Source organism: Sylvia atricapilla, chromosome 10 (genome assembly GCF_009819655.1).
Source record: "Sylvia atricapilla isolate bSylAtr1 chromosome 10, bSylAtr1.pri, whole genome shotgun sequence".
Lineage (NCBI taxonomy): Eukaryota > Metazoa > Chordata > Aves > Passeriformes > Sylviidae > Sylvia > Sylvia atricapilla.
In genome coordinates this window covers 24,124,613-24,144,832 of record NC_089149.1, presented here as the reverse complement: position 1 = coordinate 24,144,832, position 20,220 = coordinate 24,124,613, and the positions used below count along the sequence as shown (strand labels likewise).

At 39.2% G+C, this 20,220-nt stretch overlaps 1 protein-coding gene and 1 long non-coding RNA gene across 2 annotated transcripts in view; one reads left to right on the top strand and one right to left on the bottom strand.

The window, feature by feature from the left end:
* The window catches only part of SLC9A9 (solute carrier family 9 member A9), a 175,005-nt gene that overhangs the window by 56,545 nt on the left and 98,240 nt on the right, over positions 1-20,220 (top strand). The window contains exons 7-8 of the mRNA XM_066326367.1: positions 11,640-11,778; positions 12,618-12,723. Coding sequence (XP_066182464.1) covers positions 11,640-11,778; positions 12,618-12,723 — 245 coding nt within the window. The remainder of the gene's footprint in view (positions 1-11,639; positions 11,779-12,617; positions 12,724-20,220) is intronic.
* The window catches only part of LOC136365681 (uncharacterized), a 101,693-nt gene that overhangs the window by 41,298 nt on the left and 40,175 nt on the right, over positions 1-20,220 (bottom strand). The window lies entirely within an intron of this gene.

Genomic DNA, 20,220 nt, shown 5'->3' with positions numbered 1-20,220 from the left:
CGGGTTATTTTCAAGATTCCCATTAATGTTTAGATTTCCTTCAAGTAGCACGTGTTTAAGTAGCAAGGCTTAAAGGTGACTTATCATTCAAAATTCCTGTACAAAAGATAAAGAAATACAGACTCCCGATTATTTTGAGTAAAACATCCCCGAAGATGAAAGTCAGAGAAACAGAATGAGTGTTTGAGTGTGCATCTGTGTGTGTTTTCTTGTTTTCTCTTCTTGCTGTAATCCTTAGGGATAAAAAGAATGTTTTACTGCTTTGATTGCCTTGGAATTTGGGACTGAAATTCTATCCACATCAACTTCCCTGTCAGAGTGGTGATTCCCTCTCTTTGTTTAATTTTACCATGAGTGGAGTTCAGTAATCCTGCAGATTGCCAAGAGGTGTTGGCGGGTGCTGTAATCAGCACTGACTGAACGCTTGAGCAAACCAATTTCCACAAGGTTCAGCAGCCCCGACTCTGTTCTCAGCAGCCCCAAGCTGCTGAAATGAACCCCTGAGGCTGTGGAGAGCCAGCCACAGTTCAGAAGGGCTTCAGACAGAGCAGCCTTTGCAGTTCCAAGGCAAGGAGAAAAGGTACAAGAGGATGCAAAGCCACCTCTCAGCCCATCTGCACCCTGCCCTGTCAGACTGCACAGGCTGCCTCTAAACACCTCTCTGCTCCTGCTTGGAGCTATTGCTTTCCAGCCAGCATTCACCAGAGCTAAGGTTCCCTTTCAAATAGGTTTGGACCTATTCTTCTATCACCTTCTCAGAAATTCTACTTTTAATATTTTTTTTTTTCCCAGAAGAGACTTTCATGGACTATTTACCTTCCCAGCACAGTGGATTTTTCCAGTGGATGACTATTAGTACACGTACTGGGACTTGCTGGATTGTGCTTTCTTTGTAAAGCACAGTCCAGTAATTTTGTTTTAATGTTCTAACATTAAAGGTGTAACAGGTTAAAAAACTTCAGGCTATAGAGTGATAAAGCAGTAAACAAGAGGTAATATTGCAATTCTAAGGTTTCTGCCATAGCTGGGATTTTTCTTTTTATAAGCTGTAAAAAATAAAATGTTAGGATATTAGCAGAAAGGTAGAGGAGAGCTTGAGGCCCACCTTTCTCCTACAGGAATATTACTGCCATTCTCTATGCAAGGCTGACCAGCTTTTAGCAAGCCAAGTGCCTTTCCCTAAGGTGAAATTTCCTTCTGGTTATCTGCTATATTTGGATCAGGAACAGAGACTTCCAATTCGGAATATCCCTAAATCCCCATCCTCAGCTCCAGTATATTGACAAAACAAAACATGTAACATGTTTTGTTTCTGACATTATTACTGCCAACTCTAGATCATACAATTCACATCTGGATTTATTTTAGACTTTCTCATAACAACAGCTGCATTTCTTGTCTTCAGTTAGATACATTTTTTTTTAAATTAAGATTGCCATGGCAACAGCTGCAAGCATTTATTGTAAAGCAATAGAAGTGGAACTAATATTTGTGAGAGAAGCTTTGTTATCAGGCAGGATAGCATTTCATTCAGACAATGCCCAAGTCATTTTTTCCCTAGCTGGTCCATTTTTTAAAAGAAAAATATAGAAAAATATTTTCAATAATGAAAAGTAGGTGGGATTGAACAGCTCAGGAGATTAAAAAGATTTTCTTCTTTAGATTACTGGCTCATCTCAAATCCAGATTAGCGAGAGGCAAAAATGATCAGCTGTTTGGTGGGCACGTGGAAAAATCAATAGGGGTATGGAGCTCTGAAAATCCCATTCCCACAGCAGCTATGTTTTCAGTGAGCACAGAAACAGACAACTGAGAACACAGGGTGTGTCTCCAGTGAGGGAAAAAACGATGTGAGCCATCCTTGAGGAGTGCTAATGACGAATGCAAAGGAAAACTCCGCAGGCAGCTTGCAGTGCTCACACAGAAGGCTTCCAAGTGAACTGTCCTGCCCTTCACATCCCTTGCACTGCACTGTGTTACCTGAGAGAAAGGAATTGTTTTCCTGAATAGAATGGAGCTAAAGAGGGATGTTTGGCACCAACCTCAAGGTTAGGTTGTTCCAAGACAGGACTAAGGTGGGGTCATCTAAAGTATGGTCTGGGCATATTAGAAATCATGTGAACCATTTTGTTTGCTGACAATATTTCTTGAAGCATTAATTTTTTTTTTCTCTCCAAGAATCCAGGTAGGAGATAGATAAATTGTACTCCAGATAGTAAAAAGCTACGTGAACTGTAGATTTTTCTCATTTAACCCCCTTCTGACTGTGAAAGAATCTGTTTTGCCTACACAGGCTGTAGAAGGATGATATATCACATTTCTTCTTATTTATTACGCATAAGAGAGTCTTGGGCAGAGTGAAGGAGAACACTGAAAGAGAAAAACTTCAGACTTTCTTTCATTGTCCTTCCACTCTGATTTTTGTGGGATTCAGTGTACCTTATATTTACCAATTACATTCACCATCACCCCCCAGTGTACTGCTCTTTTCAGAAGCTCCTAAAGAAGCTGAAGTTCAGTGCAGGCAGTAGGACCAAGGGCTCCTCTCTTAATCTCTGACAGAAAACATTCTGGACGTAAAAAAGCCCAAGGCTGTTGAAAGGCCAGAAATTTGGCACAGCCCATAGAACTGGCAGTGGATTATCCACCTGCTCCAGGGGCTACCTGCATCCTCTAGCAGCACACTTAGCTCTATCTAGGGTATAATAATCTAAATATAAACAGTACCATAAAAATCTCTTAAAAGACAAAGAGTTGCAAAAGACAGTGCTCATGGGTCTAGTGGGCTCTCCTGCAGTGTTATGAGGATGAGTCAAAGCCTAAATGAAGCTTAAATACTTATTAAGCTCTAGGTTTGTTGCAAACAAAGATTATTATAAAGTCTGACTTCATTAGATTACTTTTGTGTCACAGACAACTTATTTCAGAGAGATATCAGTAAAAACAGAAGAAAAAACCAAAATTACACCTCATGCCTGAGAAAAATCTATGAAAGCATATAATTAATACATTACATTTTTATAATGAGATCTGGTAGAATATATATGACTGGTAGAATTTAAAACTGACATCTGGTAGAAATCACAGAGAGTTTTCTTTCTCCTACATACTCATTGAACCTTCCCATTCTTTGTAGAGTATTCCCAGCAGCAAGCCCCCAGTTCTGTCCTTCCTCTTCCACATTCCCAGGTCAGCTTCACAGCCACTGTCACACCCCCAGCAGTTCCAGAGGACAGCTGAGCCTTGGCAGACGGTGTGAGAATGGGGCCCTTGTCTGTCCCACTGAGGAAGGACAGAAGCAGAGGGAGGACAATCTGCTCTCCTCCAGCTGAGGAGGGCTGAGCACTTAGAGCTTCCCTCCTCTCACTGTCTCTGTGAGTACTGAGCTGTGCACAGACAGGCTCCTCAACACTTGGAATGTGGTCTGTGAAAAGACAGGGGCTGCACCACCCTTGAACGCGTCAGATTGTCATAAGCAGAGGTCACAGAAGAAAAAAGCCCTTGAATATTAAGCAGGAACCTGCTGTATATGTTCTTCCATTGATCAGCTAAGCAAGGTGATATATATTAATGTGATATAATTTCTACCCTCACTCCTTTGTTCACATTCATTGAAGGGGATTTCAGAGAGGATTACAGTGTATTGTAGTGCTGTTTAACCAGCTAAATCTCAGGGACAAGTTGGTTTAAAGCCTGGAGGAGGGGGAGGTGAGTAGGACTAGGCATTTGTGAAGGATAAGAAGCAGCTGTTATTATAAAGAAATGCTGCTAGTCATCCCTGGGTATTTCACAGTGCTCATGGGTCTAGTGGGTTCTCCTGCAGTGTTATGAGGATGAGTCAAAGCCTAAATGAAGAAAATGCTGTCTGGCATAAAATAGACACCATTTGCTGTTGTTTCAATCTTAACTGCTCCTGAACAAAATCATGGGCTGTGTGATTATAAGAAAATTACTATCTAATCAAGATTTAGTGGAAACTGTTTCCATTTAATCTCTGATAGTTGCCCATAAGAACAAAGGATTTTTTCATGGCTAACCAAGCTGCTTAAAACCTTCCTTATAAAGTGTTTGGGTCATATCCTGCTTTTTTTGTAACACCAGTGCACATCTATACCAGCTGCACTGAATCAGTGGAGTTACTTCAGATACTCATCACTGTGAGGGAGATTTGAGGCAGTTTCTCCTCTAGAGCACTCCTCTAGAGTAAATCAGTGATTTCCTGCTCATCTGCTGCAGAGTTCTAATGCTCCATGCAGGCAACCACCAGCCCACATCATTTTATCAACAGGCAGGTGGAGTTCAACTGACACAGATAAATGTAAAATCTGTTTGCAGGAGTGAAGTCACTGTGAAAGACGAGGGTATTGAAAGGCTTTGTCACCTCATCCTTGAGTTATCCCAAAAATTTTAGTAGAAAAAGGGAGGGGGGTTAATTAAGACTATCCATTCTTCCAGTACCTTCCCTACCCCTTGTATGCACGTCAGTCAGTGTCTTGTGAATGTGCCCTGCTGTTTTATTCCTTGCACTCTGTTTATAGAGTAAATGAAGTCCCACAGTATCACATTCTGTCACTTTTGTACAAATAAACCTGAGGCATGGATTGAATTCGGCCTCCAGGAGCACATTAAACTCTTGCTTATGCTGAAAGAACACCTGCAATTGCACATCAATTCAATTTTTTGCTTTCAAGAGATATGTATCATTTTCACAGAAAATCCTTATCCCAGGGTCTCATCACCCTCTACTAATGGGAAAACTGTCACATAAAGGGAAGATTGTGTAAATGTTTCTGATAAATATTTTTCAGCTCTTTAAGTTAATTTGGAGATAAAAATTGAAAGATAACACAAAGATAAATTGTGAAGAAGAATGTAAAGCTAGTAGTGCAAGAGCTGGGAGTGGACAATAGCTCTCAACTCGGGCCTCGGGTACAAGCCAAAAACATTGCTCAGGCTCATGAACTAACATTAGCAAGAGTCTTTACATATACAGCACATCTGACTCCCCTCACGGCACAATTAACATCAGGCAGCAGATTTGGTTCAAATAACAAAGAAAACGATTTCATTTTTCCTTACAGATATTGACTGAGGAATTTTTAACTTGTTCATTGTTTCTTGTTAACTCAGGGGGTTGATGGGTTGTAACTTTTACAGTCGTGTTTTCTTTGCAGAAAAAAAATGCCTCTTTTTTACAGTACTGTTCTACATTGTAAGTTCTACTTTGCATAAGTGATTACGGAGAGATGCCAGGCAGGGGAGAAGTCCAGCTCTTGGTATTAGTACAATAAATATATTTCTTTCTTCCTTGGTGGTTGATTCTTAGTTTCTACTTTCTTAGCACTGTGTGCATCTTCCCAGTTGCTGAAGCCACTAAAAGCTCCTTAACTAGGAGGATAGACTTCAAGCTGCTCTAGATACACAGGCCTTTCCTCTTCGTGCAAAGTTTAAAAAGAATGGAAATTAAACAGTGAGATGGATTATAGTTCTGATATCCAAATGAGAAAGGATATCAGAATTTCTGTATTGCAGGCACAGAAATGGGTAAATTATGAGCCTTTTGGTATGATCAGCTCATAAGTCAGAGGGATAACACAAAATGAAGCACATGCTGTCACAGACAACCCACACTATCAGCCATCTGTTTTCTGCTGATGTGCTTCATTCCTCTCAAATATGTGGGACAGGAAAGAGTTGTCACTGTGACTGTGATATTTCCGAATAGATTTATGAAAATTAGGCAATTAGAAGCAATAGCAGTCATTTGAGAATGAAATATTCCTATGCCAAGCCAAAACTATCATCTCACGTCTCCTTTCAACGAGTCAAAGTGACTGCAGTCCTGCAGAGAGCAAGTTCTGAGCGGGGTGAGCAGGATGCAGGGGTCCAGCCCCTCTGGCAGCAGGGATGGCAGCTTTTCCTGGCACCAGGGAAGCTGAGTTCAACCCCAGCCGGGTGGGTGAGATACCAGCTCCATTTCTGGCACAGGTGGTGGGATTTTAGGGCAGGAATGGGATCACTAGGGTAGATGGTTTCCAAGGCTCCCTAAGGAGGTAGAGCAGACTTCCTAAAGAAAAAGGGTTGGGAGACAGAGAAGGAGGAGGGACAATGACAGATTTTCTGCAGTCGCTCATATCCAGGGGTACAGGACAACTAAGATCTGCCTTAGGAAAACTCTACCTGGAACAACATAAATTATTTGTTGTTTTCTCTGACGAGCTGCTGCTGCTGTGTGTCAGCTCAGGCTTGGACACAGCAGAAGACTGAAAACATTTACCAGTGAAAAAGCAATAAAAGCTCATATACAACAAAAGTAAGTGTTAGCTTGGTTTAAAGTAATCAAGATAAAATGGCCTCTATTATTTTAGAAATTCTGGAAAAGCCTACAAAGGAACAAAGGAAGGTCAGAAAACATAGGAAGAAAAGAAGAAGCCATGACACAGACAAAAAGAAACAAGAGCGTAAGCCCAGCTAGAAAATAGTTTCTAAATACAACTGCTGAACCTTTCCCTAGAATTAAAAACAATAATACCAGTAGCAGTGATGCAACTGGAATAAGGGTATAAGTGGAATAAAAAACCATGATCTGCTGTATTGCCAAGGGGAATAAAATTTTGGGTATGCACAATGAATGCTGGCCATTTGGGCAGCAATTCAACTACCACTATCTTTTTTTTCTTCTTCTTCTTTTTTTTTTTTTTTTTTTTTTTTTTTTTTTTTTTTTTTTTTTTTTTTCTTTCTGTTATGTAAAGCTCTATATAAATAGAAAACTTAATATCTACATTTCTGCAAAGTCTCTGTTTCAGGAACCTTAAATATCTAAAAATTTGCAAATACTGTCAGGAATAAATTCCACGGAGAAAGATTCCTTTATAGAGAAAGATGTACAAAAGACTCCTCTGTGATCTTTTAATGTCCTGATCACTGTTTTAACACATCTGAAAAAATACATTTGTTTGGTTTTTGAAGTTTTTCACTAGAAAATCTCTGCATATTTTTTTCAAAACTGTTAAAATTAGCTGCCTCTGCTAGTCCTTCCTGCTCTGGTGTGTCTTTGCTTTGCCTTAACTGCCTGCAAACCTTCTCTGTTTCATATGGGGTTTTATTTGGCATAGTCACATGGCCAAATAGTCACATCCCCAATTTCCCCAATTGTTTTTATCTTTATTCCTCCTGTGTGAGGAGATCTTTTGTGAGGCAGCCTAAGCAGGCTTTACCTACTTCCCAAGAGAAGCTGTGGGTGTCTGGTGCCACGCATGGGCTTTCACATTTGCCTTCTGGTTCAAACACGTTGGGTGTAAATTATACCTCTGATGTTTTGGCTTTCTTCCAACACGGTTAGGAAAACTATATAGCCAAAAAGTTGTGTAGGAACAGAAACTGTTTGATTCAATCTACTTCTCTGAAAGATCCAAGTTTTCTAACATGCTGTAGTGACCTACCTCTTTCTGCAAAATTATAATCTCAGGAAAAAATAACCTTCTTTCCCTCTTAAAAACAACCTTGAACTCTAGAATACTTTTTCTGGCCTGTTTCATTTTTCTTAATTAGCAGCTGATAAAATCACCATGTAGTTCTATAATTATTTATCACCTGAGGGAGATCCCACTTTATTCAATGAAGGTATTTTAGGGAACATCTGACCTTCCTGTATTTTCAGGTGTTTTTTTCTTTTCTTCACGTTGTTCCTGATTGTCTTCTGTGCAGTATTACATGGCACATGATGAAGGGCACTTGGTTAAAGGAACCCTTTGGCTTGGCAAGTGGAAATAAATGTTCCTCTCCAAAGCTGTTTATTTTCATGTTAGTCAAATAGACAGAAGAAAGACAGGAATAAACTAGTCTTCACTGGTTATTATAAATAATATCTGTTTCTGCATAATTCTGTTAGAAATTTTGTCCTGTTTGCACACATTTTCCTTCTTGATACTTGAGTGTATTTTCTTCAGCATAATGCATTTTTCTAAAATTCATCCAATACAGGTGTTGCTTCACTTTGGCTTATGTCAAAACAAAGACTCTCTGCTGTTCTGCTAGTTAAAGCTGATTAGACTCTCTTTAGCTGATGCTGCCACATTAGCCCTCTGCACATCAGGTTTGGACAGAAACAAAAGCAGGATATAAGATTTAACCTCAACAACAGATTTTTCCTCCAAAAACTTTTACAGATTACTGGAAAACCTTTGCTGCAATGCCATGTGCTTTCTATTTTATTTCTTTTTTCCAAGGAAAAAACATTGTGCTGCACTCACAGGCTGGGAAAGCTAACAGGAAGCAAAAGATCTTATGAATAAATGAGAGTTTGCTTAAAAATAACTGAAGGTGTAAAAAGTGATCAGTTAAGATGTAACTGGAAATGTGACTGGATGCTTTCTACTGCAAAAGCCCTTCTAGCAGGCAGACCTTTAGTATTAGATCCCTATAAAGTGTGTAGAAGGAAAGTGTTTGTCATGCTAAAGTGATCTCAACAGATGAGGGGAGGCAAGTGGAATGCTTAGTGTGGTACAAACTGACACAAACTGTTAATCCTTCTATCTGCTTCAAGAAAAACTGCCACCCTCACTTGCAATGTATTGCGTATATAAATACTGCCTGTATTTCCTTTTTTGAAAGCTGTGAAAGCGCTTGAGCCCGTCCAATGCTGTTGGCTCAAAGAAACACAGAACTGGAAATAAAAAGAGATCTGTTCAATGGTTTTCTAATATAGAAAGTGCTGGCTAATCCTTATAAGAACGAGCCAGGAAGTGAAGTATTAATTATTCCTGACTCCAAGCAGAAGGAGAGGCAGAGGTTACCAAGCTCACACACAGACAGGTAGTAGGGACTGGGACAGGGGTCTGTGAGATACATGTGTTGGGCATTCAGTGAGGAGCCAACAAAAACTCTGTCATTCCTGTCCCTGCACTCTTTCTCATGATGGGTGGCAGATAAAGCAGGCCTTTGCCATCAGATCTGTTCATTTATCATTCTCTGAAAAGTGCCCTACTGCTTTTACTTTGAGGACTCCCTTAATCCACCTCTGATACAAATTTGCAGAAACAAACCCTTTTGGAGTTGTTTGGGTTTTTTTTCCTTAAACTCTTTCAGCGTTTAGAAAACCTCAGAAACCTAAAAACAGTTTGAAATTTAGTTTCAGACTCTCCCACATTGCTTATTAATGAACTGCAATCAACCTCTTTGAACAGAGAGCACAGAGCAGATAGCAGAGAGGGCAAGTCACGCCAGCAGGCCTCTTGAATTGCTCTCCAAGGAAAAAGAAGAAGGGTAGAGGCACTATAATTTTAATTATGGTTCTCTCCAGTGTTAAACTTTGCAATTTTGTTTTTAGGTCAAGTAATTGGTTTGGCAGGAAGTAGTGAAATAAACAGGATAAAATCCTCTTCTGTTAAATTGCAGCTTATATAGAAAAACTGTCAGGTAACTGTGTATTTTGGATGCTTGAAAGGATTAAAAGTTAGTGCTGAAAAGAAATGTATCCAGAAAAATAAATAGTAGAGAATAATGCAAAATGAAATATAGAAGTAGATATTCTTTGGACTGCAGGGAAACAGGAGTTCTGGGCAGATTTAGACCAGAAACCACAGTAGTCTAATGAGCATATGTCATCTTATGGTGTTTTTAAAAAATCATGGGGGGCACACTGAGTAGAAAAATTTTTCAGTGAGAATGAGTGGTTTCATATTAGATCCTGAATTGAGCACATTAAGAACAGGATGTTTTCTTCTAGTTTTCTTCATACCTGAAACCTGTTGGTAGATTGGAGGGCAGACTGTAACCCTAACCAATCTTAATAAAGCCAGCTTTTCTTGTCCTAAGATTAACATACTTAATAAAAAGCCATTTGTGGACTATGGCTTACATCTGACTAATAAATTTTTACTCTCTGTCAAGACTTTTTTTGTTACTGAGCATCCCTATCATGGTCAGAGCCCATCACTCTAACAGAACAATTTCCCTTGATTTTAGGACCTCTCTGAATTCACCACTCGATGCAGGCCACGGCACAAAAGTTCATTTCCTGATTTATAATTCACTAAGCAAAGCAGACCAGCAGCTGCAGTCTCTGTGTACTTGGCAGGGACAAACATCAAAGAACCCAGTGGCCGCTTTGCTGTCAAGACACACCTACAAGTTTTTAGGCAAGAGAAACGAAGAATTATAATTGATCCCCTGGTCTAGGAAAGCCACAGTTGAAAAAGGATGGAAAATTTAGATGGCAACGTTACTGATTACCAGTGCTTTGTGTCCTTGTGTCAGTAGCACCTCTCACTAGAAATCATCTCACTGATTTTGTGGTGGTGCTAATCGGCACACAGATAACAGATTGTAGTGCTTAGTTACTTCTGTTGCAGTACATGAGCATTCACCCCTCATATTTGTGGTGCTCCAGCATATGCCTTGAGAATCCTTGTGCCATTTTTGCAGACTGAAAGCATGAAAACTGTTTTCACACCTTCGTGTTATTTCAATGCAACTGTTTAGAAAATCCTTTATGCAGAACTTCAACACTAAGCTTTATTTCCAAATGAAAAACATCGGACTGCAAGGATCACATTCTTAATATCCAAAAGCTTAAAATATTCACAACTTTTTAAAAATTGTAACATTTTAATTCTTAAAATACCAATTGTTTTCCAGAATCCAAGACATGTTCTGGAAGCCAGTGCCAAGCTCAGCTCATTTTCTTAGACAAGGATCATAAAAGCACTCAAAACAGTACTCAAAGCAACAGAACACAAAACCTAAATGTTGCTTAATTAAATCTCAAATCTAAGTCTAAAATGTTGCTTAGTTAGATTGTGAGGCTTAGAGCTCTTTTGTATCTGTTCTATATAAAATTTCAACCAGGAAAAAGACATGCACCCCTGGAGCTACTGCTGTTCTGGGTGACAACTGACTGGTGGCAAATAACTCTGAGACACTCAAAGAGTTATGTGGTGCACAGCCCCTTTGCTTTGGTGGCATCCTTTCCCATTCCAAAATATTTCTGGTATTTTGCACTCCGGGGAGGGAAACAGGAGGTGGCCTCGGACAACCAGCAGCAGTTTCTTTCTGTGGGACAACATCCATTCTGTCCACAAGGTTTCCCATTGCTGAGCTCTTGCCACAGCTCCAGCCCTGGTTATGCAGGGTTACACCAAGAAGGAAAATACTTGGTGGATAGTGACAAAATTGCTGCTGCATGTGTGCTACCTGCTGTGATTTGTGTCACCCATTTGAGCCTCAGCCACAAAGCTGCACTTTTTATCGAGGATATTTGGGAATATGTAACTGCTCTGAGGACATATGGCAAATAAATAATTCAAAGTTCTCTATCTTCCCTGCAGTTTTCTTATCCACCTACCCCCTTTTAATGTTTTTTTGGCCTGGAAACAATATTGTTTATGGCACTTCTAGTATAAAAGTGTTGCTGACTGGCAGTAGACTATTTCCAGTGTGATACCTTGAAAACAAATTGCTTCTCCCCAGTCCCCATCTGCTCTGCTCTCATCTGCTATTAGCCCAGAGAAGCCTTGTTTTGCATTTTGAGTGCCTAAAACTGTTCATTTTCAATTATTGATTCCAAAGTTGTTACAATGTGATTGAATTTGTTATTCCTTTTTCTCTCCCTCTCCCCCACCCCTTTGTTTTCTTTTCAGCTCTATATCCATTTACAGTCCTAAGGAGAATCCTAATGCTTTTGATGCTGCTGCTTTCTTTCAGTCAGTGGGAAATTTTCTGGGGATCTTTGCTGGATCATTTGCCATGGGATCCTCTTATGCTGTTGTCACAGCTTTAATATCCTTTACGGTTTGTTTTCAGGGAGCAAATCAACATATGTTGGAAAAAAATATGCAATATCTGAGAGTGACCATCTTTAGTTTGAGCCTGAAGCTTTTCACTCTAGGCTGAAGAGTTTGTAAACCAACAGACAAATCATAAATTGTCAGGAAATGTCATTTGCCAGAATCTACAAATTTCTTTTTTACATTTACCATTAGGCAGAACTCTGGCCTTTATCATCCTATTTGTAAATAATTATATTTTAAGTGAAGTGCTTTGAAGTACTTTGAGGTTCAAACATGAATTTATTAAGAACAGCAACCTATTTATGAACTCCAGGCTAGCAGCAATTATACAAAAAATACAAGGGAAACACTACACCGTGCCAGTGTGACCAACAAGGCCATTCAGTTTAACTTAGCTACAAATGAAAGCTCTGTCTGTTGCCCTGGATTTTTTCTTATGTTTTACAGTTCATATAAAATGCTGCTGCAGAAAGATCAGTGATTTTGATCTTTCTCGGATTCACATAAATGCAAACAAATATCAGGTTTTTTTATAAAACTGGAAAAAATTACTTCCTTTTCCTTTTTTTATGGGAAAAAGAATATCAAATGCAATCAACTAGGTAGTAACACAAGCTCCACAAAAGTACTTAGAACAGCTGACATTAAAATCTCTTCTGGATACTCCTCCTTGAGATAAGCTAGGAGCTGTGCAGTTTTTCCCAAATTCAACACGTGTAGATGAGTATGATGGGGGAGCTTGCTTTCTTTCATCTTTCTCAGATTGAGGGTGATTTTAGCTTTTGAAACAAGCTGGGTTTTTATTTTTCCTTAGTAATCTTTTAGCACTTGACCAAATTTACAAAGCTCTGTGAGTTTCCTATGTTGGAGACAGGTCTGTTTTTCCTCCTGTCCTGGAGTGCCTTCTTATCAGCAGAAGCTGCTGGGCTTACAGGTAAGTGTTGAATTTAATGAAATAAAAGCAATTTTATAATATGCCTCTAGTGTGGGTAAAATGCATGGTTTACTTTAGGCTTGACATCATTCATATATAAAGCTTCTAAAAGCCTGTTGCTATAACTGAAGATTGTTTCATCTTCAAGAACAATTCTGTAGTGACATTGAACAGTTCTTGCAGACAAAGACATAATAGATCAGGCTCAAGTCCTCAGTCTTTCTTCCCTGCATTATCCCATCCCTATTAGTCCCTCTATTAATCCCCCTATTTTCTGGCCAGCTATGGGAGCGAAGATAACAGCAAGTACAAGGAAGGAAAGAGGCAGTGCCTTGGGATTAGCAGACTGTGTGCTCCTCTGCACACACTCCAGATCCTGGGCCCTTCTCCTTTGTCTCAATTATCAAAAATTGAGAGCAATTGTCAATAGTGAACCAAGAACAGGGGCAGGGGGTTGCATCCACCTTTGTACTTAGGGGGAAAAAAGTAATTTGGTTCAGTGCACCTACATGTACATATTTGGCTCAGCCATGTCCCAGTGATGTGTGATCCGATCATTTTTTCATTAATGCCAGGAAAGAAATTGTACAATCACGTACAAAATTGTCAATTTTGTCACATACAAAAGTCAATTATGTACCCAGGGCCTCCATTAACGTGTACACAGAAGTTTAGGCAAAATTTGTAAATAGATATAGTTTACCTCCACAGCAAGCTGTTGCATAGTGTGATTCAGAAGAACAAAGTTTCTATGACCTTGATTGTTTTAATGCTCTTGAGGTTGTCGCCCCTGAAATCCAGTGCTCTAATTAATGTCAGGGAAAATCAAAAGGAAAATGCTTAATGGGGTGGTAATGCAGCCCATGCTGGTTTGTTTGCAAAATTGTTCAAAGCCTTCTGAAGGCAACAGTTATATTTTTACTGACTTCTCTGGAGCCAGCATGTTACTTTTTTAATATCAGCCACACAATCAAACTATTTCTGAATGGGGTTTAATAGCTGCATCTCTGCCGTACTAATTAGACAACTTTGCATTCCTGTTTACTGCCAAATTCTTCAGGCCCATGAATAAAAACAGTGGTACATGAACTGAACAAAAGGATGGTATTTCATCACATCAAGAAAAATCAGATACCAGGTGGAATGAAAGTCCATTTTGTCTCTTAACAGCTCTGTGCTGGTTTGGGCAAGGGTTGTGATAATTTTCTTCACAGTGGCTGCTGTGGAGCTGAAGCACCATTGGTAATTGAGGGAGATTTCAGGTATCACTGAGAAACACCTGTACAGAGCCAAAGGAATTTCTGCTCCTCACCACAGCTCACCTCACTCCACCAGCAAAGGGGCTGGGGGTGCACGAGCAGCTGTGAGGGGACACAGCCAGGACAGCTGATCCCAGCTGGCCCATTCCAGAGCAAGAGAAGCGGGAGGAAGAAGGTTTCTCACTCTTACCCTTGTCATCGTCTCCCCTATCCCACCCGGGAGGAGGGAGAGAGGGAGTGAGCGGCTGTGAGAGTCTGAGCTGATGCCTGGAGTTAGATTCAACAAGCTTTTAAAAATGTGGCAAGAATACTACAGAAAAATGGAAGCAAAGGAGGGTGACTGTTGATATCTTGTCTGCTACTGATTTCCTAATCACTGACTTCCAAGTAAGGACTGTTTTAAAATGCATTCCTCACAGAGCACAAGGATGCTGTTTCACCAACTGAACAATTGATTATACATTACACACAAAAAGTAGATTTGTAAAGGAAACACTAATATCTTTCAGAGCCTCAGGCGCTGCACCAAAGGTAATTTCCATTTCTCAGGCATAGGAACAGACTATAAGTCCAGACAAAAATAATTGGCATATGTCTTTTTTTGCATGCTGCAAACATGATGATGGACAGCAGAGTCTCTCTTGGTAGTTACCCTAAAGAGTATTTCATTGCTCTTTCCTGCTGTAATATATAAAATATCTGAAATAAAAGACTTAATTATTGAACACCACAGATGGTGGTGGTAGCCATGGTAAGCAATTTTAAATGGACCGAGGCAGAGACAGAGGAAGGGAGTGGAACCAAAGTAAAGTTTCAATTTAAGGCAAAAAATAGAAAATTGTTGGGAAATTTAACTAATTGTTATCAAAAAAGGAACTGATAGAGGAAAGATAATTACTTCACCAACACATATATTCCAATAAAAAGTATCAAGCATTTTTAGGTCTGTCACTAGCATTTTATCATGACTATTTTTTCATGGGTTCTGAGTTTCACATGGAAATTTTTTAATTACACTGTTCTGAGAAGGCAAAGTTTAATCTTGAAACATCTACCAGTTAAATCTTTATAATTTAATTTCTGTACAAGGCTTTAGTCAGAACCTGTTATTACAGAAAAAAATCATGGAGCCTTTTTTGTGGCTTCAGAAGTTCAAAGCTGTGTTTTATAAATGCATTTATTTTATTAGTACTGTGCTGACATTACTCTTTAGTTGTCTGGCTTAACCAATTTTGATGTTGCTTTTTTCTTCTCTGTTTCCTCTGAAATAGTTCAAACTCCCTCCTTTCAAAGCATTATTTTAAACTCCAAGTTCAGCAGCAGAAACACTCTGTTGGTTGAGACTTTTTCCCCAGACTTTGGTTCAGCTCTGATTTCTCATACCCGTGGTGAGGAAATCTGTGCAAAATGCAGTTTGTGCAGTCCCCACACAGGTGGGTCCACACAAAGCACCTGTTGCAGAAAGCAGGGAGAGCCCAGGAAAAACTGAGTCATGCTTCAGGACACACTCAGCTCTTAATCCACACTCTGTCATTTCCAGTCTTTCCCAGCTTTCTTGCTTTTCCCTTTGTCTCAGTGCATGCAGGTTCTGGTTTTTCAGTCGCCTGTGCCTGTCCTTAGACAGAGCCTCACTCCAGCAGTGGCACAGCTGCAGCACTGCATGCAATGGACCACACTCCTAGTGCTGACCAGCTTCCAAAGTAACTTGTTCCATTAGACATTTATGCCTCTGCTCATCTTCATTTTCCTTGGATATTGTGTTTTCTCTGTTCATTTTTCTACATGAACTTCAAAGGATTAACACTAGACTAGTACTTCCCTGTAGCTATTAAATAATGTAATTGCAAAATAATTTTATTCTTATGATGCTTTCCACAGCAGTCCTTCAATCATTCTGAGCTTTTTGATGTGTAATATTGAAGTATTTCATAATTTAGAAATAATGGGCTATACTGGTTTTTTAGTGGGTAAAGTAGGTAGTAGGGCTCAGTTGTTTAGCTTGCAGATCTCTAAAATAAAATTTAAATGGAGAGTGGTACAGGTCAATATTTTAGAAAATATTTCATTGCTCTGCCACAAGATATCCCATGATATATAACACACAATATATGGGCCTCACCCTAGATGAAAAATGGATGTGATCGAACCAGCAAATCAAAAGAAAAATCTGGGATGACTACACAATTATTGTTATACAGGGAACTGGAAATTATAAATTAATGTTATGGTTATTAATCTTGTAGCTATATCATCAAGCAGTGACATATGCATGATAAATTGATTCTTATACAGTAGAACCTAATTTGTGCATTTTCTCATTTGCCCTGGAGTATATCATTCCTGACTGCTGAGCAAAGCTGTAATAACAGAATACTAGAGTAAGGTCAGTGTTAATAGAGTTGTTTTCATTTGCAAAGTTCATTACGTAGTATTTACTAGTAGGCTATGAAAAAAAATCATAAATAATTTAAACTAAGCACTTGTTGAAATAAATGAGGAAAGTACAACTTTGCATTTATTAATTGCATGTTATCTTGGTTTATAATTAGTAAAACTTTCTAAATTTTAAATGATCACTCAGTCTGAGAAAGGTTCCGTGATGTACATGGGCATTTAATGGTCATCTCAGTTAGACCTTCTCTATCTACAGCTGTTTGAAGGGACCAGATATTCAAATAAAAAGAGATTAATTTATCTGCAGAAATACACCAGAGCATGTGCATGGGAACTGTCTTGTATGTATGTATTCAGCTGGTGCATGCTTCAAAGTCACACAGTGACTCAGTGTAAAGGCATCAAACTTGCAGCCAAGCTCCTCTGATCTTTACACACTGAAGATCTGCATTATGAAGACAAAAAAGACAATAGACCTTGAAGGAAAAAATTGTTGGAGAGTGTCATTTTTGTTCCTTTACTGTTTTTCAGAGCCCTTTGGTTTCTGACCATTATAAAGCAAAAAGCTTGTGATAATAAATTACTGCTGCTTCCGCCCCTTCAGCAATTCTTGTCTGAATATTTTGTGATGTTTCTGCCTTTGTGACTCCCGCCTTCTTCAGGGGCTCACAGCAGATCAGTCTACCTAGCAGGAAAGCCTTTCCTCCTTTTCCTCCAAAAATAAATAAGCAGCACATTATGAATGAGGTACTCAGGATGAGTCCAAAGATCTGGTCTCTCACTGGGGCAATTTTGTGTTACCTTTGTGTTTAGGACATAGCAAGAGAGAATGTCACCAACTTCCATTTTCTTTAATACTCCTGACAAAGTGCATTTCTCCTCATGCTGTTCACTTCTCCTATCTGTTTGCTGTGATTTGTCTAGAATCTGTCGTCTACCTCATTGTTTTTTTTCAATGCCGTGATCAGTTCTTCTTGTGACACTCTCAGAAGGGATCTACCAAAACATTCCTGTCTGCACTGTGAGACCAAGGCAGTTTGGTGCCTGATGGGCTTTAATTCACTGAGCTGACATTATTCTGTACAAGGAAGATATTCTGGGCTTTAAATTCTAAACTGTGTGTTTTCTTTTCTTTATTCATTAGTAATGTGCCGTGCTGTGTCACGCAGAGTAGCCAGACTCCTGCCAGTGAGGAGGGAGAAGGGTACTTTGGCTTCCAGGCCAAAAGGAAAGAGACCACAAGCCTTGTAAGCTCTAGTTCTGCCACTCCCAGGAGAATAGGATGAAATCTCATCCTAATTAGGAAAACAATAGGCCAGAAGATGGCATTTGCCCTGCTGTGCAGAGACAGAGGACAGCTGAGCTGGTCTGCTGCAGATCCTTTACTGGAGTCTGGGTCTGGCTAATTTAATAGCTGCTGTAGGTACACTCTTCTAGGGCAGGAAGAAAAAAGGAGAAATGTGTCTGTTTTTAGAGAAAAGTCCATATTCTAGCAAGGCATTAACTGAGACCAAAGATCAGTCACATAAAATGTGGATAGTGGAGTCTTATTGCCAGTGCAGAGGTTCAGGATAAACAGAGTAAGCGCTCTAAGCGTTTCCAGAATAAAAGCTGTTATATGTCACCATAGGAGTTCCAATGGAAATTGAATTCAGCAATTCATTTGGGGTTACAAAAGTACAACACTGAAGCCCAGGTCTCATTTGAAGCAGCCAGGTGCAGTACCAATGAACAGAGAAGGGCCTAAAAATTCCCTTCAACCCCATCTTTTGTTGCTTTCTGTCACTTCAACATAAAATCAACCTTAACTCCAGAGATAAAAGCTTCATGAACAAAGCACAAGCTTTGGTTCTGCATTGGTGCAGGTCTGGTGCAAGAAGACTTAAATCTTTTCTTCAGTCTCAAGAAAATGATTAGTCACACTTGGTACCCTCAGTGAAAACAGCCTGGACAGGGACATTGTCACCACTGGGTGTATGGCCTCATTCCTGCAGCAACTGGGGGCAGAGCACATTCAGCCTGCATCCCACCAGGGGCTGTGGACATTCTGACATAAATATGACTCCAAAGTAAATGTTATCTGATTTAAATAATTTGTCTTTTACCCAATCCTCATTGTTCCTTTTCCCACGCGTTTCACCACTTTTGATGAAAGACCAATTCCTGCTGCTTTACTGTGAGATTTTAGTCTGTAGTGCATCTTTAGAGAGACATCCCAGAAACTCTGGAAGCCTTCGAAGTTGGGATAAAAACTGGTCAGTTTGCTTACAGATCTTTTGAAATGAAGCTATATTGGTTTTTTTATCTAGTCCTTTGCTCCCTGAGAAGGAAGCAGTTTGGGGGTTTTCTTTTTCTAAATTCCCTTTTTTACTACCAGAAGACCCCACAGCTGGAGAAAAATGTCTGATTTAATCTCTCAAATTAGCAAATTCTCAGGTTTTGATTGTGGCCACTCACTTCCAGGGTCGCATTAACAGAACATTGCACATGCTGCTCTCCTCTGACATTCCTTATTTGCATGTTTGTGAAATGATGTAAAAAAAGATTTTGTCTTTTAGTGACAATATGGGAGCTATTTTCAGAGCAGCACTTGTAAATTAATTCCTACACTATAATTTTAAGATTCACACCATCACCAAAATACTATTAAATATACAAGTCCCTATATAGTTGCTATATTTTTTATATTACTAGCTTTTGACTCAACAATGATTTCAACTACATGTATTTGTAAAAACTAATGTAAGAATAAGTTCTCTAGCTGTATTAACAGCTAACAAGCTGTCTCAATTTCTCTGTTACAAAAAAAAAAAAAAAAAAAAAAAAAAAGGCTTTCATTTCTAATAAAACCTCTTGGAAGAGGCTGTTCTGTAGCTGAAAGTTTACTAGTGATATAAACATTTTTCAGTGAAGTCTCTCATTTTTTATATTAAGAGAAAAAAATCCAGTAATCTGTTACTGAACACAAGGAGCTGTATTGCACTTAACAACTTGCCACCTGTTTCAGCTCAAAACATTCCCTGGTTACTTTTAGTCAGCATTTTGTTCTGCAGTTGTAGAACTGTTTCAGTAATTGCTAATTTTGCTATTTAAAAAAAAGTAGCCAGTGAGTGAGGTGTCTCCAACAGCCTGAAACTGAGGACAAATAAAAGGCCACCTTGCTTTATCTGCTCCCTCCATCTAATGGATACTTTCTGTTTATGGCTCCAGTATTGTTCTATTTGCTCTTTCCTGTTTCCCTGTGAAAGCAAGCCCACAAAAACAACCCCATTCTGTGCCCTACACTGTTCATACAGTACTTTGCTACCCAGTGATTTCAAAATCCAGCTTTAATAGTGCTACAAAGAAATCCAGATTGTTTTTTCCCTGTAACTAAAGAGTTCTGTGTTTGCCTCTTTAGGTACTTCTCTTTCCTTTTCAGTTAACATGTAATTGGTCATTACTCTTAAGTAATCATTTTTATGGATATTCATTGCAAACAATTTTCTCCAAGCCTTTTAATGAGCTGTTGATTGTGAGAGTCACGGCTGGTACATATTAAGCTTTCAATTGTAGCAATTGAAATATTCCACTGCATTCCCCCAGTCTTCCCTGGAAACAGGGTATCTGGTTTCTACACTTGCATAATTGCATGGTTCAGTTCATTTATTCTTATTGCAAAATCAGATTTAAGCCATTTTATTCCTCATGACACTCTCTCAGTTTTCTCACTACCCATAATTAACAGTTTCTTAGCAGTCAAAGCCAGTTTATAATCACAGTTGAATTTAATAGTCTATTTTAAAAATGCAAGACTTGACATCCTGATGATTAATAGAGAAGAAACTGCATCAGAAACTCTTAT